Raw genomic sequence first — 14,069 nt, 5'->3', positions numbered from 1 at the left:
GGACGGAAGGAGGGACAGACAAATCCCCCGCCATAAGCTGCTTTGAATCTAAAACCCGTCTTACCGAAGCCCAGAGTCAACGAAGGGCAGCGCTCCCCGAGGCCAGTGATCGCGACACCCAATTTATAGTGTGCGACAAGCTTCGCGTGCGCCCCGTGTTGCCGGTAGGGGAAGGGTCTTAAATTTTTATGTTATACTACACACATGTCATGGTTCATTCTGGCCAAAACCAGTGGTGCATACACATTTGATCATTAATGATGGAGCCCAAACGTATGATATACTTCAGAAAATTCATGCAAATCGACCGGTGAAAGCATTCAGTCCACTGACTTTCAATATATACTTGTCTTAGTGGAGATCAGTGGCTAAGACTGGATCCATAACCGAAGCAAAAAAAAAACATGCCTGTCTACTACACAAGCAGGAAGCGTAACTTTCACAGTTGAATATAATTTTGTGTTGATGGTCTTGGAGCACAGTTCTTAGGCACCCGCTGCTGCGTGGAGCGTCGGCGTTATCCCTAGGCGTAACTGGGCGAACGAGCACAGTAAAGAAGGAAAGAGCGAACACGGAGCGCAGGGGTGATGAAAGACGGCGACAGTGAAGAGAGCGCTACGACGAACGCAGAGGAGGATGTTGTGGCGAAAGCGTGAGAAGAAAAGCATAGTGCAGCGCAAGACGGCCGACGACCACTTCGAGATGGCGCCAGAGTAGCGCGCCATCGTCTGTTTACCAATAGCATGCGAGGATATGTTCCAAAGATGCCATATATGGAAACAAAGCGCTGCACGAGCTTAGGTCTGTTTGGGACGCCTACATTGAATCGCGCCCACGAGTCACCCATGTGCTTACTGTCGCGATCTCCCGATTGCTGCGGCAGTCGCGCCACACTTCGCTCCGTTTGGAACGTGCTGCACAAGACAGATTGTCCGCTCCAACCAATATATTGCGAAATGAAAACACAGAGTTGCGCTAAAGTTTCGCATTAGGGAGTATCATAATAGTGGGCGATTTATTTCTTTATTTATTGTGATGGCAACATTTTTGACACTACAGGCGAATTTATACCCTCGTTGACGCCGTCAATGTATCCGTCGCTTTCGTCGCCATTTTCCGTGTAAAGATCAAGCCATCGCGCCCCGCGCAGCGGATCGTGTGGGTGCAAGAGAAACCATTAGGGGTGAGCCGAGAACAATGCTTTCCTGATGCGTGTTGTGTTCCCGTGATCCCAGTGTTAGAGGCAATGCGATCAAGCGCGCTCGGGCGCCGCCGTAGTACGGCCGCTATAGCAACGAAACATGGTGCAGCTGTCGAAGGCACCAAACAGCGCTGTGGCAGTTTGGTACCTGCATTTTTTTCTGCACACAAGAATTATTGTCCGTAATAGAATAATTCTAAATAGTGAATTTGCCTCTTCTTGTTAGTTCCTCTTACCCACCCAAATCGTGGTCAATCACCCCCTGTCGGTTTTCTCTACATATTTTAAGGAGAAAAACAACCTCACAGACACTTCCCTTCTAAGAGATACATTGCTCGTGCGCATTCTCGAAACTGTACTTCCACCGACGCCGCGCAAAGCAGTGCGAGGCCCTCGATTTTACGTACATAAGGTTTAGTAGAGCTCTTCCAGCCAACGATGACAAGCATTTCTCTGACAAAAGCACTTGTAACTACGAAATACAAAATGGGTGTTTGTAGATACGATCAAGCAAGAACAAGGCCGCTGCTAATCACGCGACTCGACATTACTAATTGAAAAATGCCACAGAGATGATTGTGTTCATTTACGAAAGCCAAAGCCCTTGAGTTGCAATGAATTGAATGTCAGTCAAGTGGACGGCCAATTATCCTGCTGCCTCGGAAACAGGTGGTAATATTACCACAGAGTAGTAGAAATTTTACAAGCAGTTGTTGTAGTGCCCAAAAGAGGTGAGACAAAGAACAGCGAAAAAAAATCAGAGCTGCAGAAGTGAACATCCAATGACAAGAAACACAAAATAAAACCAACATACACTGGTCGTTTGCTTTGTTTTTCTCTATGCCATCCTTTTCTCTGTTTCTGGCAATTAATTCGTCCCAATTCGCCGAGCTCGCGTTTTTCCGCTTCCATATAGCAGCCTGTTGTCGCATAGCTACGACGTATCCTAAACACGCTCGTTTAGATTAAATTTTGTGAGCTTATTAATGATTAACCTAATGTTTTTTGTGTTCCTTTGTTCGTGGAGTTTCACTGGTGTGCTAGGCAAATTGGGACCACCAGGTGGTCCACAGAAGCTGCACCACGACGTCGCGGACACACTGAAGGTCTAATTGTTTCGGCCTCACTGGTCTTATAGATTCGCTTGGATGGAATTTAGTATGACCGGTACCACAGTTGTCCGTGTGCTTGAATAATACTTGTGAAATGTATTCGTTTACTCCTTTGCTTAGACACATTGTCGGTCTCTGACCAACGTTTTCATACCACTGAACAGAGCGTGAAGAAGTCTCTGACACGGCATTCTCTTCCGCGGCATTTTGAAGGCATTCTCAAGCTTCCCCTTCGCTGTTGCCATCTCGGACTCTGGCAATGACACCATCTTCGAATGCATGTATACAACCCAAACAGACGTGGACCTGGAGGCGAAAACTGCAACATACGCCTGGTACTTTCCAGGGCTCTGGTAAGCCCTGCATTCAGCTTGGTATTCGGGGGTCGGATAGTTGCACTTGAACGAGCTCCTATTAATGAAGATGCTGGAAACACCGCATATCAAGCAAATTATTGATATTAAGCACGCAACCCTATGTTCCCTTTAAGATTCATAATGGTTGGTTGAATATAGGCTCGGAAAATATAAAACAGCTCCACGAACAAGAAGCTGGGTTCAAACTATGGTTTAAGCAAAACATATATCAGCTTGCTTGCAATAACTATCTAGCCCTGCAGCATATTGTATCACCTTGCACAGCAACGAAGTACAATTCGTGAGTGTCATAACATGCTGATTTGCTTTCAATATCAATAGCATTCATCACATGCCTTCGTTTTTTGGATGTATGATGTCAAGTGAAATAATACATTTAGTTTTCATTGAGCGTACATCCCACTCAACACACATTACTCTTTTATCCATCTACAAGGCGTCGTGACAAGATTAGCAAGACGTCTTGCAATCACCTGATAACGTCTCCATGACATCAAGATCCTTTACAAGATATTTAGGACGTCTTGTAGCCGTCCTGAGGCAATTTTTTCCGATGTCTTAAGACGGCTTGTAGCTGTCCTGAAGACCGTCTAATGCACAACTAAATAAGGGATGTAAAATATCCTGTAAGACATCTTGTACCAATTTTTAAAATGGCTATAGGAAATTTTGCGAGACGTTTTGTAGCCGTTTTATAAACGTATCTTTAATGGTATAAAGATCCTCAAAGAGCAAGCTATGACACCTTCTTGTCAGTATTTAAGTTACTTAGGCCTACATTTTGTTCAGTGACAGGTTCTTTATGGTCCTAAGGCACATCCGTACAAGCCATTCGAAAACACTTTAACATTAAAAAGGGATGGGAAAATGTCTAGTCAGGACTGTCTAACATTCACTGCAACCGTCAGCACCTCAAAAATGAATTGAAAAGCACCCCTTGTTCATTTGGCGAGGGAGTAGTTGCAAAAATTGCGGTAAGGTCTACCAAACATGACAATTCACAGCCGGAACGCTATTGTCAGGGACCCAATATCACTTCACAGATCTGTCAATACCGATCAATATTTGCAGATCGAATAAACTCGAGGACACCAGTGCCCTATTACGGAAGTTTTTTTTTTGCATGGATGTTTGACACTTCTGGGTCTTGGCGTTGAATACAGCATCGATCTCTCGTCCTTCTCACCACCGCGCGTACAGCTCATAAGTAGCGGCTCAATATGGCCATCACTTTCTTTCACAGGGGCGCCGCGCGGGCTGGTACAGCTACACATGGCTTCGGAGATTGCACTGCTGCAGTCTCAAAGGCCATGCCTCGCTGTGTGTGCCACGTGCTTCTAGAAACATGACGAATTGTTCGCGTCGCATCATGGAACCTGTTTTGTTCGAATGCGTCGCCATGTCGCCGGTTTCACGATGCTAGAGACGAGCCAACTGGAAAGCAGCAATGAATGATCATCACACTGAAACAGAAGGCAGCTATCGAAAGATGCCAGATGTCAGATGCTATGTCAGATGCTAAGAAGTCGCTTGCTGAGGACGCCGAGGTTTCTTTTGCTGTTTTATTAAATTATCGGCGCGCACGTGGCCATGTAGCAGTTCTGCGGGCTGCAACGCCATCTTCAATGCATGTTCAAATTTGTGCGCGCCTTGGGCATATGTTGCAGTGAAGGGCAGCATTGAATATAATCAAGTAATTTCGGCTCCCCCGGCCTTCAACTTCATATGAAAGAGGCTTTACTGCTTATGATTGTTAACAGCCCCCACTAATTTGTACGGAAACCTTGTTTGCGAGCAGTAACTGTTCTAAATCTTACCTAGGCGTCTTGGATTTGCAGACGGAATAATATCATCGCTGCGATTCAGTGCTTTCTGTAGTTTGGATAGCAAGCACCAAAGATACTGCCGTGAAATCGAGATTCTGTTTTGGCGATAGCGCAATCCTTGTCCAAGAAGGGCAATGTCAAGATTAGAGGCAAGTTCACATAATACACATGCTGCTTGAAAGCACTTTTCGGAATTGCATCTCTTGTTGATGTAAACGTAGTCGCGGTTTGCGCAGGGTATATCTCTACCACGCTGAAAAATACGTGTTCTGCGAACCTACGAAGACAACGTGGGGCACGTTCTTGCTTGCAGCATGAACGTGCCCACGTTTCATCTCTGAAGAAGAGATGAAAAAGCTAGCCTTCTACAGCGCGTCTTGCATATGTACCAGTTCATGCTGCAAGCAAGAACATGCCCCACGTTGTCTTCATAGGTTTGCAGAACACGTACCAAGGGCTCACTTGGGGGACATATTGAATAGCAGCGTTAACAACGGGCGGCCAAGCGAGGCCACTAGTCTGCATGAGCGATGGGCAGGCCAGTGAATGAAATGCAACGAATGAAACTTTCTGGATATCCGCACTCATAAAGTTCGCGACGTACTCTGGGTTTCCTGATTAGAGGAAAATTTTCAGAGTTTGCTGTAAGATTTGCGCATAAATCCTGATGACCAGATCTCTTGCACTGATGTGCACAGAGTGCGTCCGAGTGAGCATAACTGTCACCTTTACTTGGGAGTGTGGAGAGTTACGTGTATGCGCTACTCTCGATGGAGGAGAGACACGACTGGCGCCACAGCAAACGAGGATTTAATATGTACAGGGACGGTGAACACACGCGACACACAACACTAAAACCACAACTAAACTAAAGGCACGCAAAACTAGACATAACTCAGCGAAAAAGCTTACTTAAAAGAACATCCAAATCTCTAACTAAATACAACCCTACTAGAAAACAACTATCTCATTTCCGGAGCCTAGCTCCGCCTTAAAGTCTATCGGTCAGTCTTAGCTTTTCTCGCCAAAGTCTGGCCACCTTGGCCCCGGCCTAACTGCGTCGTAAGTTGGAAACGGGATCGTCTCTTACAGATCGTCGTCTTGAAGTTCTCGTCGCGTCCGTGTCGGGCTCGTCCGAAGCGTTGGGGATGCCGTAGGTGCCAACGCCTCGCGTTGTCTCTTTTGTCGGCGGTGAGCCCGTCGGCTCGTCAGCGATGGCGCTCGGCGTTGCTTAGGCCCACCTGGATAGGCCTAGCGTCGGGATGCGTCGCAATCTCTTCGTGAGTGCCGACGTGGCGTCCCGTGGAGAATCGGACGTGCTGGTCTGCCGCAGAAGGGGGATCCTCTCTGGGGTGCCTGGTCCTGCCGTGAGAAGCTGCAGCCCGTCCAGGAGCCTCGCCCGAACTTGCCGAGGTCGACGGCCACACCTTGGACGGCCAACGTCGCGGACTCAACCAGACCCCCAAGTCACCCGTCGCCAGAACATAGCTGGAGATGCGACCTTCCTGACCCGGTGCCACGTTGAAACTCAACGGACAGCGCCGTTCATCTCTCGACTATGCCTCGGTTCGTGCGCCTCGCGTGCTCGCGCCGTTCGGAACACCGGGCATCGCGTGCTCCTCTTCTTTTTCGCGCCACAGGCGGCCTCTTACATGTGACAATAACCTGAAATTTTAATTTGTTCCATGTATTATCGTTGAGGCCTGCCGCATCGCAGGCCAACCTTTCGCACAACCCTTCTCCATGTCTGTTGAGTGAGCGAGGCTTTTATGCCTGTTGTGATAGCCTGTCACGTCAATGTGGTCAGTGTTTCGGCCTACTAGTTGCAGCATGAACATGTTTATGTGAATAAGATGTGGAAGAAAGGTTTGCAGGCGATGTTTACACATTAGCTTGCGCGAATATAGATAAAAGAAGATTGTTTGACATGTAATCTTGAACCCTGTATGTTGTAGGTTAAACCCATTCAAGCGCGAAGGAGTAGCCGGGGCCTCATTTGTGCGTCATTATGCCCTTATATCATATAAAAAAGGCCCTATAACGTAAAGCTATTCCAATCTGTTTTTATTCCAATCTCCTGACGTCAAGCTTACGTAACCGCCGATGCAAGAATTACGTTGTGGGGCCTAATTGACGAAGCTTTTTGTTCGTAAGTGCTGCTTGCCATTGGTCAGCCGCTCTCGCTGATATGTCCACGCCACCATTGGTTGATACTTGCTTCTACAAACAGTTTTAGCGTAAGAACGTTTTTGTAAATCTGGCCCGTGAACCGCAGTGTTGCCTGAACTGCCCAATAAAGCGCTCTGCTCGTTTATAGGAGGATACATTTCTTTGCTTTCAAAGCGAATAGCGTTGCCTACTTTGGTAGTTCTTAAAAAATCTTATTGCATGAAAGAGGCGATGAGTACGCCGTAGTGAAGATGGTTTCGGTGGAGCCGAGTTAGCGTAGTGAAAGTAGATAACCGGATGAGGAAAGTAATGCCAGTGAATGCGATTCGCCAGCTTCGCCTAGACCAGCCACCACAAGGTAGGCTGGTCAAAAATAGTGGACCCGCGCAATGGAAGGCCATTAATGTCGCTAGACAAATCCGTATCTGAGAATAGTTGGTAGAGCGATGCCGTATACGTGCCGAAAGGGCTCGACAACGTTACATTGCTACTCAAATTTGTGTGATTAAATAAACTCATTCTCCCCAGAAGGTGCGAGTAGCAGTGCGAAAGCGATCGGTGGGCATACATCTCATATTCCTTTCGCAACAATGAGTCTATGGCTATTCAGACAACAATTCAGTTTGGTGCGGCAGAATAATGCATCTTTAACGCGTACACGTCACTTTGATGCTGTTAGTTTTAGCGGTTTTGTGACGCCGCATGACAGACAGGCGAAGTGGGCGCAGCCTGAAAACTTTTGACCAATAGCAGAGGGCTGACGGCGAAAAGACGTCGAATCAGGAATAATTTTTTGTTCGGTTCATTTATGCACTATCGGTGTGTACAGGTCGTATAAAATGGGCAGCTATCGCAGTTTCGTGACGTCGCATGACAGGTAGACGAAGTTGGGGGTGGCCGGCAAATTTTTTTTTTTTTGGAATAGCTTTTTGGAATAGCTTTAGGTTATAGCACCCTAACTTTATCTAGGCGAAAGCAGTAATTTTTGAGACCACTTGAAGCAACAAATGTAGGCTGTCAAAGAGAAGAATCGGAAGTAAATCAGAAGTGAAAATGAATCTGTCGTTTCCCATGCACTTGCATAGCAACTGACAGTCTGATTATGCTATTGACAGAGACAAGGCTTCCATTATTGCCGAAGAAACTGGATTTGAAAGCAGTATCTGGAGTCCCTTGCTATCTACACTATAGTATAAAAGAGCTTTGAATCGCAACGATGGCAACCTTCCGCCTCCATGCTCAGAATGCCGAGTTATGGGAACCTACTTAAGCTCACCGTTTCGAACACTTAGTGTTGTGAACAATTATCATATTGTCAGCTGTAGCAGTTGGAGCAGGGCAAGCGCAGAGGCACATGAAGAAAGTAGTGCACGTGCGACCCGCCCCGCGCGATAGTTCACTCTCGCCGCACTTTTCTCCAGTGCCCAGTTGCTCTCAATTAACGTCATCAGCCCCCCCCCCCCCCTTTGAAGGCGCGTGGCAAAGTGGTGGAGGTGCTGGGCACTTCTCACTCATACCGCAGACTCCTCCTGGCAGCGGAAGCACCAGCCCTGTGTTAGTCGATACTCCCGTCCATCGGACCAGCCACAGGATCCGGGGACTGCCTCCTGAAGACACCGCAGGGCTTCAGACTACCCTAACCAGTATGGAACCTGCAATGACGAACCAGTACACACTTCAGAATCCACTGGTGCCGAAGTCGCTCCAAGGCGACGTCTTCGAAGACGTAAAAGACGTCATGACGGACTTCGGGCGCGTCGCTGAATGCAACGAATGGGACAACGCGACTAAACGTAGGAATCTCTACTTTTGCCTGGAGGACAGCGCGCGTACATGATTTCAAAACCGCGAGGAGCAACTAACGTCGTGGCGCGAGTTCCGCCGTCATCTACTAGACACCTACGCCAGTCCTGATCGCCGCGAACGAGCCGAACGAGCAATCTAGGCCCGAGTCCAGCTTCCCAACGAAAGCGTTACCGCGCACGTCGAAGATATGACGCGCCTCTTCAGACGAGCAGACTCTGGAATGACCGAAGACAAGAAGTTGCGTCACCTGATGCGAGGGGTGAAGGAGCAGCTTTCGCTGGTCTCGTGCGCAATCCTCCGAAGACTGTCGCCGAATTTCTATCCGCGGCCGTCAGTATGGAGAAGATGCTGCAGCCGCGCTCTAAATTTTACGAGCGGCAAGTGAACGTGACTACGGACATGTCCATGGCCATTGGAAGCCACAATGAAACCTTCGAGACCTCATCCGCGCCGTTGTGCGTGAAGGGATACTGAAGGTTTACGGCACCCCACAAGCCACAGTGAGCTCCATTGTGAGTGTTATAAGAGATGAAGTGCACCAAGCGCCGCTCCGGATCACCGTTACTTTTGCTAACACCGCGCCTGCACCTTCTGTACCCAACCGTGCGACCTACGCAGAAGTCTTGAGACAGCCTGCTTCGTCCCCGCTCCTGTTTGATCAGGCCGCTCAACCGGTTGCACTGACACCAGCCCAACCGGTGCCGTACATCGAGGAACGACGCACGCCTCCACCGTTTCCCTATGCACCTCGTCCGGTTATGTTTCCGCAAGAGCAACCGGTACATTACACCGACGATCGACGCATGTCCGCTCGGAAGTCAGACATTTTGCGCACTCCGGATCGCCGTCCTTTCTGCTTCCACTGTGGTGAGGCCGATCATTTGTACCGCCAGTGCCCATACCGACGCCTCGGGTTGCGGGGCTTTGCCGCCTATTCGCCGCCACCCCGACTGGACCAACGACCTCGGGACATTGAGGATTATCTGGCTCAGCAACGCATGCCACCGCCTACCGGGGGGCAGTCGCGCTCGCCGTCGCCAAGGCGATTTTCACCATCGCACCAGCGGTATTCGAGCGGATGGTCGCCAAGTCCCCGCCGGGAAAACTAACTACAGCGACCTTTGGGGGCGAGGTCGCTGGAAGTCGACGCGCTGAAGACCTCCGATCGACGCGAGTAACGAAGGGTACCGGTCCGACATCAACTGCAGTTGAACGGAATGACCGGCTTTCGCTCGACATACCGGTGGTGATCTACGGTTTAGCGGTTATCGCTTTAGTGGATACCGGAGCGGACTATTCTATATTAAGCGGGAAGATGGCGACGGTTCTGAAGAAAGTAATTACTCCTTGGCATGGCTTGCAGATTCGTACGGCTGGCGGTCACGTCGTTACTCCACTCGGAACCTGCACAACAAGAATTTGGATTCGAGGGTCGACATGCGTGGCGAGTTACCTGGTCCTACGCGAATGCTCCCGCGACGTCATTCTCGGAGTTGACTTCCTGCAGGAATACGGCACTGTTATTAACTTACGGGGAGGTGTAGTCACCTTTTAGAAACGACGACAAACGACATGACGACGCGCTTCGTGCTTCCGCCGAAAGTGTTACGCTTCCGCCGCGAGCCAGTGTGCTAGCCGAAGGGATGTGCGGTGGAATGCGCGAAGGTAGAGTGGTCGTAGAAAGTAACTTGGCGGATCTACTCACGCAAGGTGTTTGTGCGGCCGGGAGTGTGCTACAGCTTCGTGATGGCCGAGCTAAGTTGCTAGTCACCAACTTTAGTAACGAGCATCGACACCTATTCCGCGGTACTTCAATAGCATTTGCCAAAGAAATAGAACACGTTGCTGAATATTTTGCCCCTGAACCAGTGAGGATGGCTGACAAGTCACTGGGCAACGTCTACATTAATTCAGAGTTATCTAACGACAAAAGCACGAACTCGTGCTTGAATTCAGGGCAGGCTTCGGAAGCTCGCCAGACTTCACTTACAAGGCACAGGATCACCACATGTGACGATGCACGCCCGATACGACAGCAGCCCTACCACGTGTCATCAAAAGAACGCGAAGCGATTCGTACGCAGGTACAAGAGATGCTTGAAGACGGCGTGATCGAACCTTCCAACAGCTCATGGTCGTCTCCGGTCGTTCTTGTCAAAAACAAAGACGGAACGCTACGCTTTTACGTCGAATACCGCAAGCTCAGCAACGTAACTAAAGAGGACCCACTGCCACGGATCGACGACTCGTTAGATAGACGGTGGCGTGCCCAGTATTTTTCGTCACTAGATTTGAAAAGTGGATACCGGAAGATCGAGGTCGACGAACGAGACCGCGAGAAAACTGCCATTGTGACTCCCGACGGTCTTTACGAATTTCTAGTGCTCCCTTTCGGTTTGTGTTCAGCCCCAGCAACGTTCCAGCGAATGATGGATACTGTCCTCGCGGGATTGAAGTGGCAGGCTTGCCTTGTGTACCCTGACGACGTAGTCGTCTTTTCTGAAACGTTTGAGCAACGTCTTAATTGTCTGCGGCATGTGCTATAAGCGCTCCGATCGGCTGATCTCACGCTTAAACCTGAAAAGTGCCACTTCGGTTATGAAGAGCTCAAGTTTCTCGGACACGTCGTAAGTGCCAAAGGAGTTCGACCCGATCCCGACAAGCTTGCCGCTGTACTAGCTTTTCGTTCTGCTGCCGACAAGAAGGCCGCCCGACGCTTCCTGGGCTTATGTGCGTGTTATCGCCGCTTCACTGACAACTTCTCGAAGATTGCAGAACCCCTGACTCGCCTTACTAGGGATGACACGCCATTTGCCTGGACGAATGCGCAACATGCGGCCTTCGCTGAACTATGACAACGCATGAAGTCAGCACCCGTCCTGGCACATTTCGACGAAGAGGCTGACACCGAGGTGCATACTGATGCCAGTAACATCGGCCTAGGCGCAGTACTCGTCCAACGTCAAGACGACATTGAAAGAGTAATAGCTTATGCTAGCCGTTCACTGTCCCGTGCCGAGGCGAACTACTCTACTACAGAAAAAGAGTGTCTCGCGGTCGTCTTGGCGATCGCGAAGTTCCGCTCTTATCTCTACGGCCATCCCTTGAAAGTGGTGACAGAACACCATGCTCTATGTTGGTTGGCGAGCATACGCGATCCTTCAGGACGACTGACACGGTGGAGCTTGCGGCTACAGAAATTTGACGGCACTATAGTTTATAAGTCTGGCGGCAAGCACGAAGACGCCGACACGTTGTCGCGTGCTCCTGCCGAATCTGTCTGTCGACAGTCAGAGGACGACGACGGCTTCATTTGCGCCCTTACTACGTCGGACTTGGTCAGATGGCAGCGTGACGACGCTGAAATTCGACCTCTCATCGACCACTTAGAGGGCCTTTAAACAACCATGCCACGCCATCTATGTCACGTCTTGACGTCCTTCTGTCTACGAGACAATGGGCTCTACAAGAAGAACGTCCATCCAAATGACCGAGCCTACCTTCTAGTAGTTCCCAACAGTGGCGTAGCCAGAAATTTTGTTCGGAGGGGGGGGGGGGGGCTCAGGTTGCAGCGCGGCCTCCTCCTTATAGAAGTTGTCGAGGGATCAAATACATGAATAATAACTGCATTGCTAATGCCATTGTATATTAGATGCTGCAAACGAATTATTGAACGCTACGCACTGTCAAGTAAAATAAGTATTTTTTCATAAAAGAATATTATTCCTATGTCCTAAAAATTCTGGCAGAAGTAACTGATATCAATGCGGCCGCGTTTTTTTTTGTCTATTTAATAAGGAAAGAAAATATCACACGGACATTAGAACTCTATCAGTTCGAAACCAGCGAAGCAGTGTATACAGCTGATATGAAGAACGTAAAGGCCATGAAATGAATAAGTTCAGGACAAATATTTTGATGAATCTTCGTCATTCAAGAACCTTGTTTACATTTTTGCACATATGCAACGGCCAGGAAAAAACCTCAATGACGCTGTCCCTCGTTGCAATAGATTGCGCAGGAGCAGCTGTTACCGGTCGTGTACTGTAATAACACCGAGATTATACTCGCAACACTGAGTACAAATAAAAAGTAGGAGAGAGAGAGAGAGAAGTGATAAGGGAAAGGCAGGGAGGTTAACCATGCTGAGCCCGGTAGGCTACCCTGCACTGGGGAAGGGGGAGAAGCGATTGAAAAAAAAGGAAGAGAGAAGTTCACAGTTCAGACGTTGGACATTTACAGTTAAGCGTTCATTGCTGAGTTTCGTCACAGGCGGTCATACAGGCTTGCGCACTTCAAAAAGCACAGCAGCGCCTTTGTAGCCCTGCACATAGCAAACGCACGAGGCCACGCGCTCTAGATCTTTTCCTCCGTAAAAGGCCTGTCGTCTAAGTGCCCCAAAGCCGTCCGAAGGGCAATCCTCTCATCTTCGTATCTGTGGCAGTCACATAAAAGTAAGAGTTCTGCAAGATATACATTAGAAATGCGAAGATACAACTCGCTAAATGGAAAAAAGAGTCGCTGCAAACAAAGTTCACTGCTTGTATACACAACACCTCGCAACAAGTTATTTAAATATACGTCTAAGTCTCCAATAAATGTACGTATTGAAGCAAACGTCACTGTATATTATGCGTCAAACGAGACAAATAAACACGTTGCGGAGTCAAAGATAGTAAACTTTGCGCACAGAAAGACAGATGATCTAGGCAAGAACAAAACTATGATCGCAGAAATCGTGATATGTACTCGGGCCATGCAGTGGTCGCGACAGCACCATACAGGTAAAATAATAGAGGAATAATGCAGAAATCAGTACGAAAATGTGTAATTTAACTGCCTGCACAGCGGCAACAATTACTCTGCACCCAAAATAAAGGAGGCTTTTGCTTCGTTTCAAAAAAGAAATAAAAGCAGGTAGCTAAAAAGGAAAGAAAAGGACAAACGAAAGCCACAGATGATGCGACAAGTTACTACCAAATATCCGAGTGTGTTTTTGGCAAACGCCGCGTGGGCCGGGCTTTCAATGAGCAAGGTCGGTCAAAATTGGTTATTGATGTCGTCGTAATTTCCGCATTCACATGATAAGCTTGATCATGATGCTAACTGCTAGAATAACGGCTAAAATTTCTGCGGTTTTAAAAGCTAACGAACAGTGATACGTCTTCATAATTACGAGCTTATGGACGTGAAGGAACAAATCTTTTTACTGCATTAATTTTTGCTGCTTCGCTATCTAAAGGATGACTTCTCGGAATGCCCAACATGCCACCCGCCCCTTACGGAAGAACGAATCAAGTAAATTTGTAACAATGAGTCCGGACTCAGATACAGTAGCCATGACCACTTTTGCAAAGGAAATAACCCACAGCTACAGCAACCATCACCACGCACTTGCCCCTATCCATGCTACCCTCAAGACCTCAGCAACTTCATTCCCGTGCCAGCAGAACCACGTAACGAAAGCCACAGTCAAAGTTGCTCAACAACACCGACACAGCTCCTCGCAAGAAAGCACGTAAAGACCTCCATAATGCTGCCAGACCGGAATCTTGGCCTGGGGCGATAACACAGCCCG

At 48.5% G+C, this 14,069-nt stretch overlaps 1 protein-coding gene across 1 annotated transcript in view; it reads left to right on the top strand.

The window, feature by feature from the left end:
- The first annotated feature begins 2,133 nt into the window (after nt 1-2,133).
- The window catches only part of LOC125947727 (uncharacterized), a 74,714-nt gene continuing 62,778 nt past the window's right edge, over nt 2,134-14,069 (top strand). The window contains exons 1-2 of the mRNA XM_049672982.1: nt 2,134-2,307; nt 2,527-2,666. Coding sequence (XP_049528939.1) covers nt 2,188-2,307; nt 2,527-2,666 — 260 coding nt within the window. The 5' untranslated portion in view covers nt 2,134-2,187. The remainder of the gene's footprint in view (nt 2,308-2,526; nt 2,667-14,069) is intronic.

Source organism: Dermacentor silvarum, chromosome 8 (genome assembly GCF_013339745.2).
Source record: "Dermacentor silvarum isolate Dsil-2018 chromosome 8, BIME_Dsil_1.4, whole genome shotgun sequence".
In the NCBI taxonomy this organism is placed as follows: Eukaryota; Metazoa; Arthropoda; class Arachnida; order Ixodida; family Ixodidae; genus Dermacentor; species Dermacentor silvarum.
Note: the sequence above shows the minus strand (reverse complement) of the source record. Positions and strands in the feature narration are given on the sequence as shown.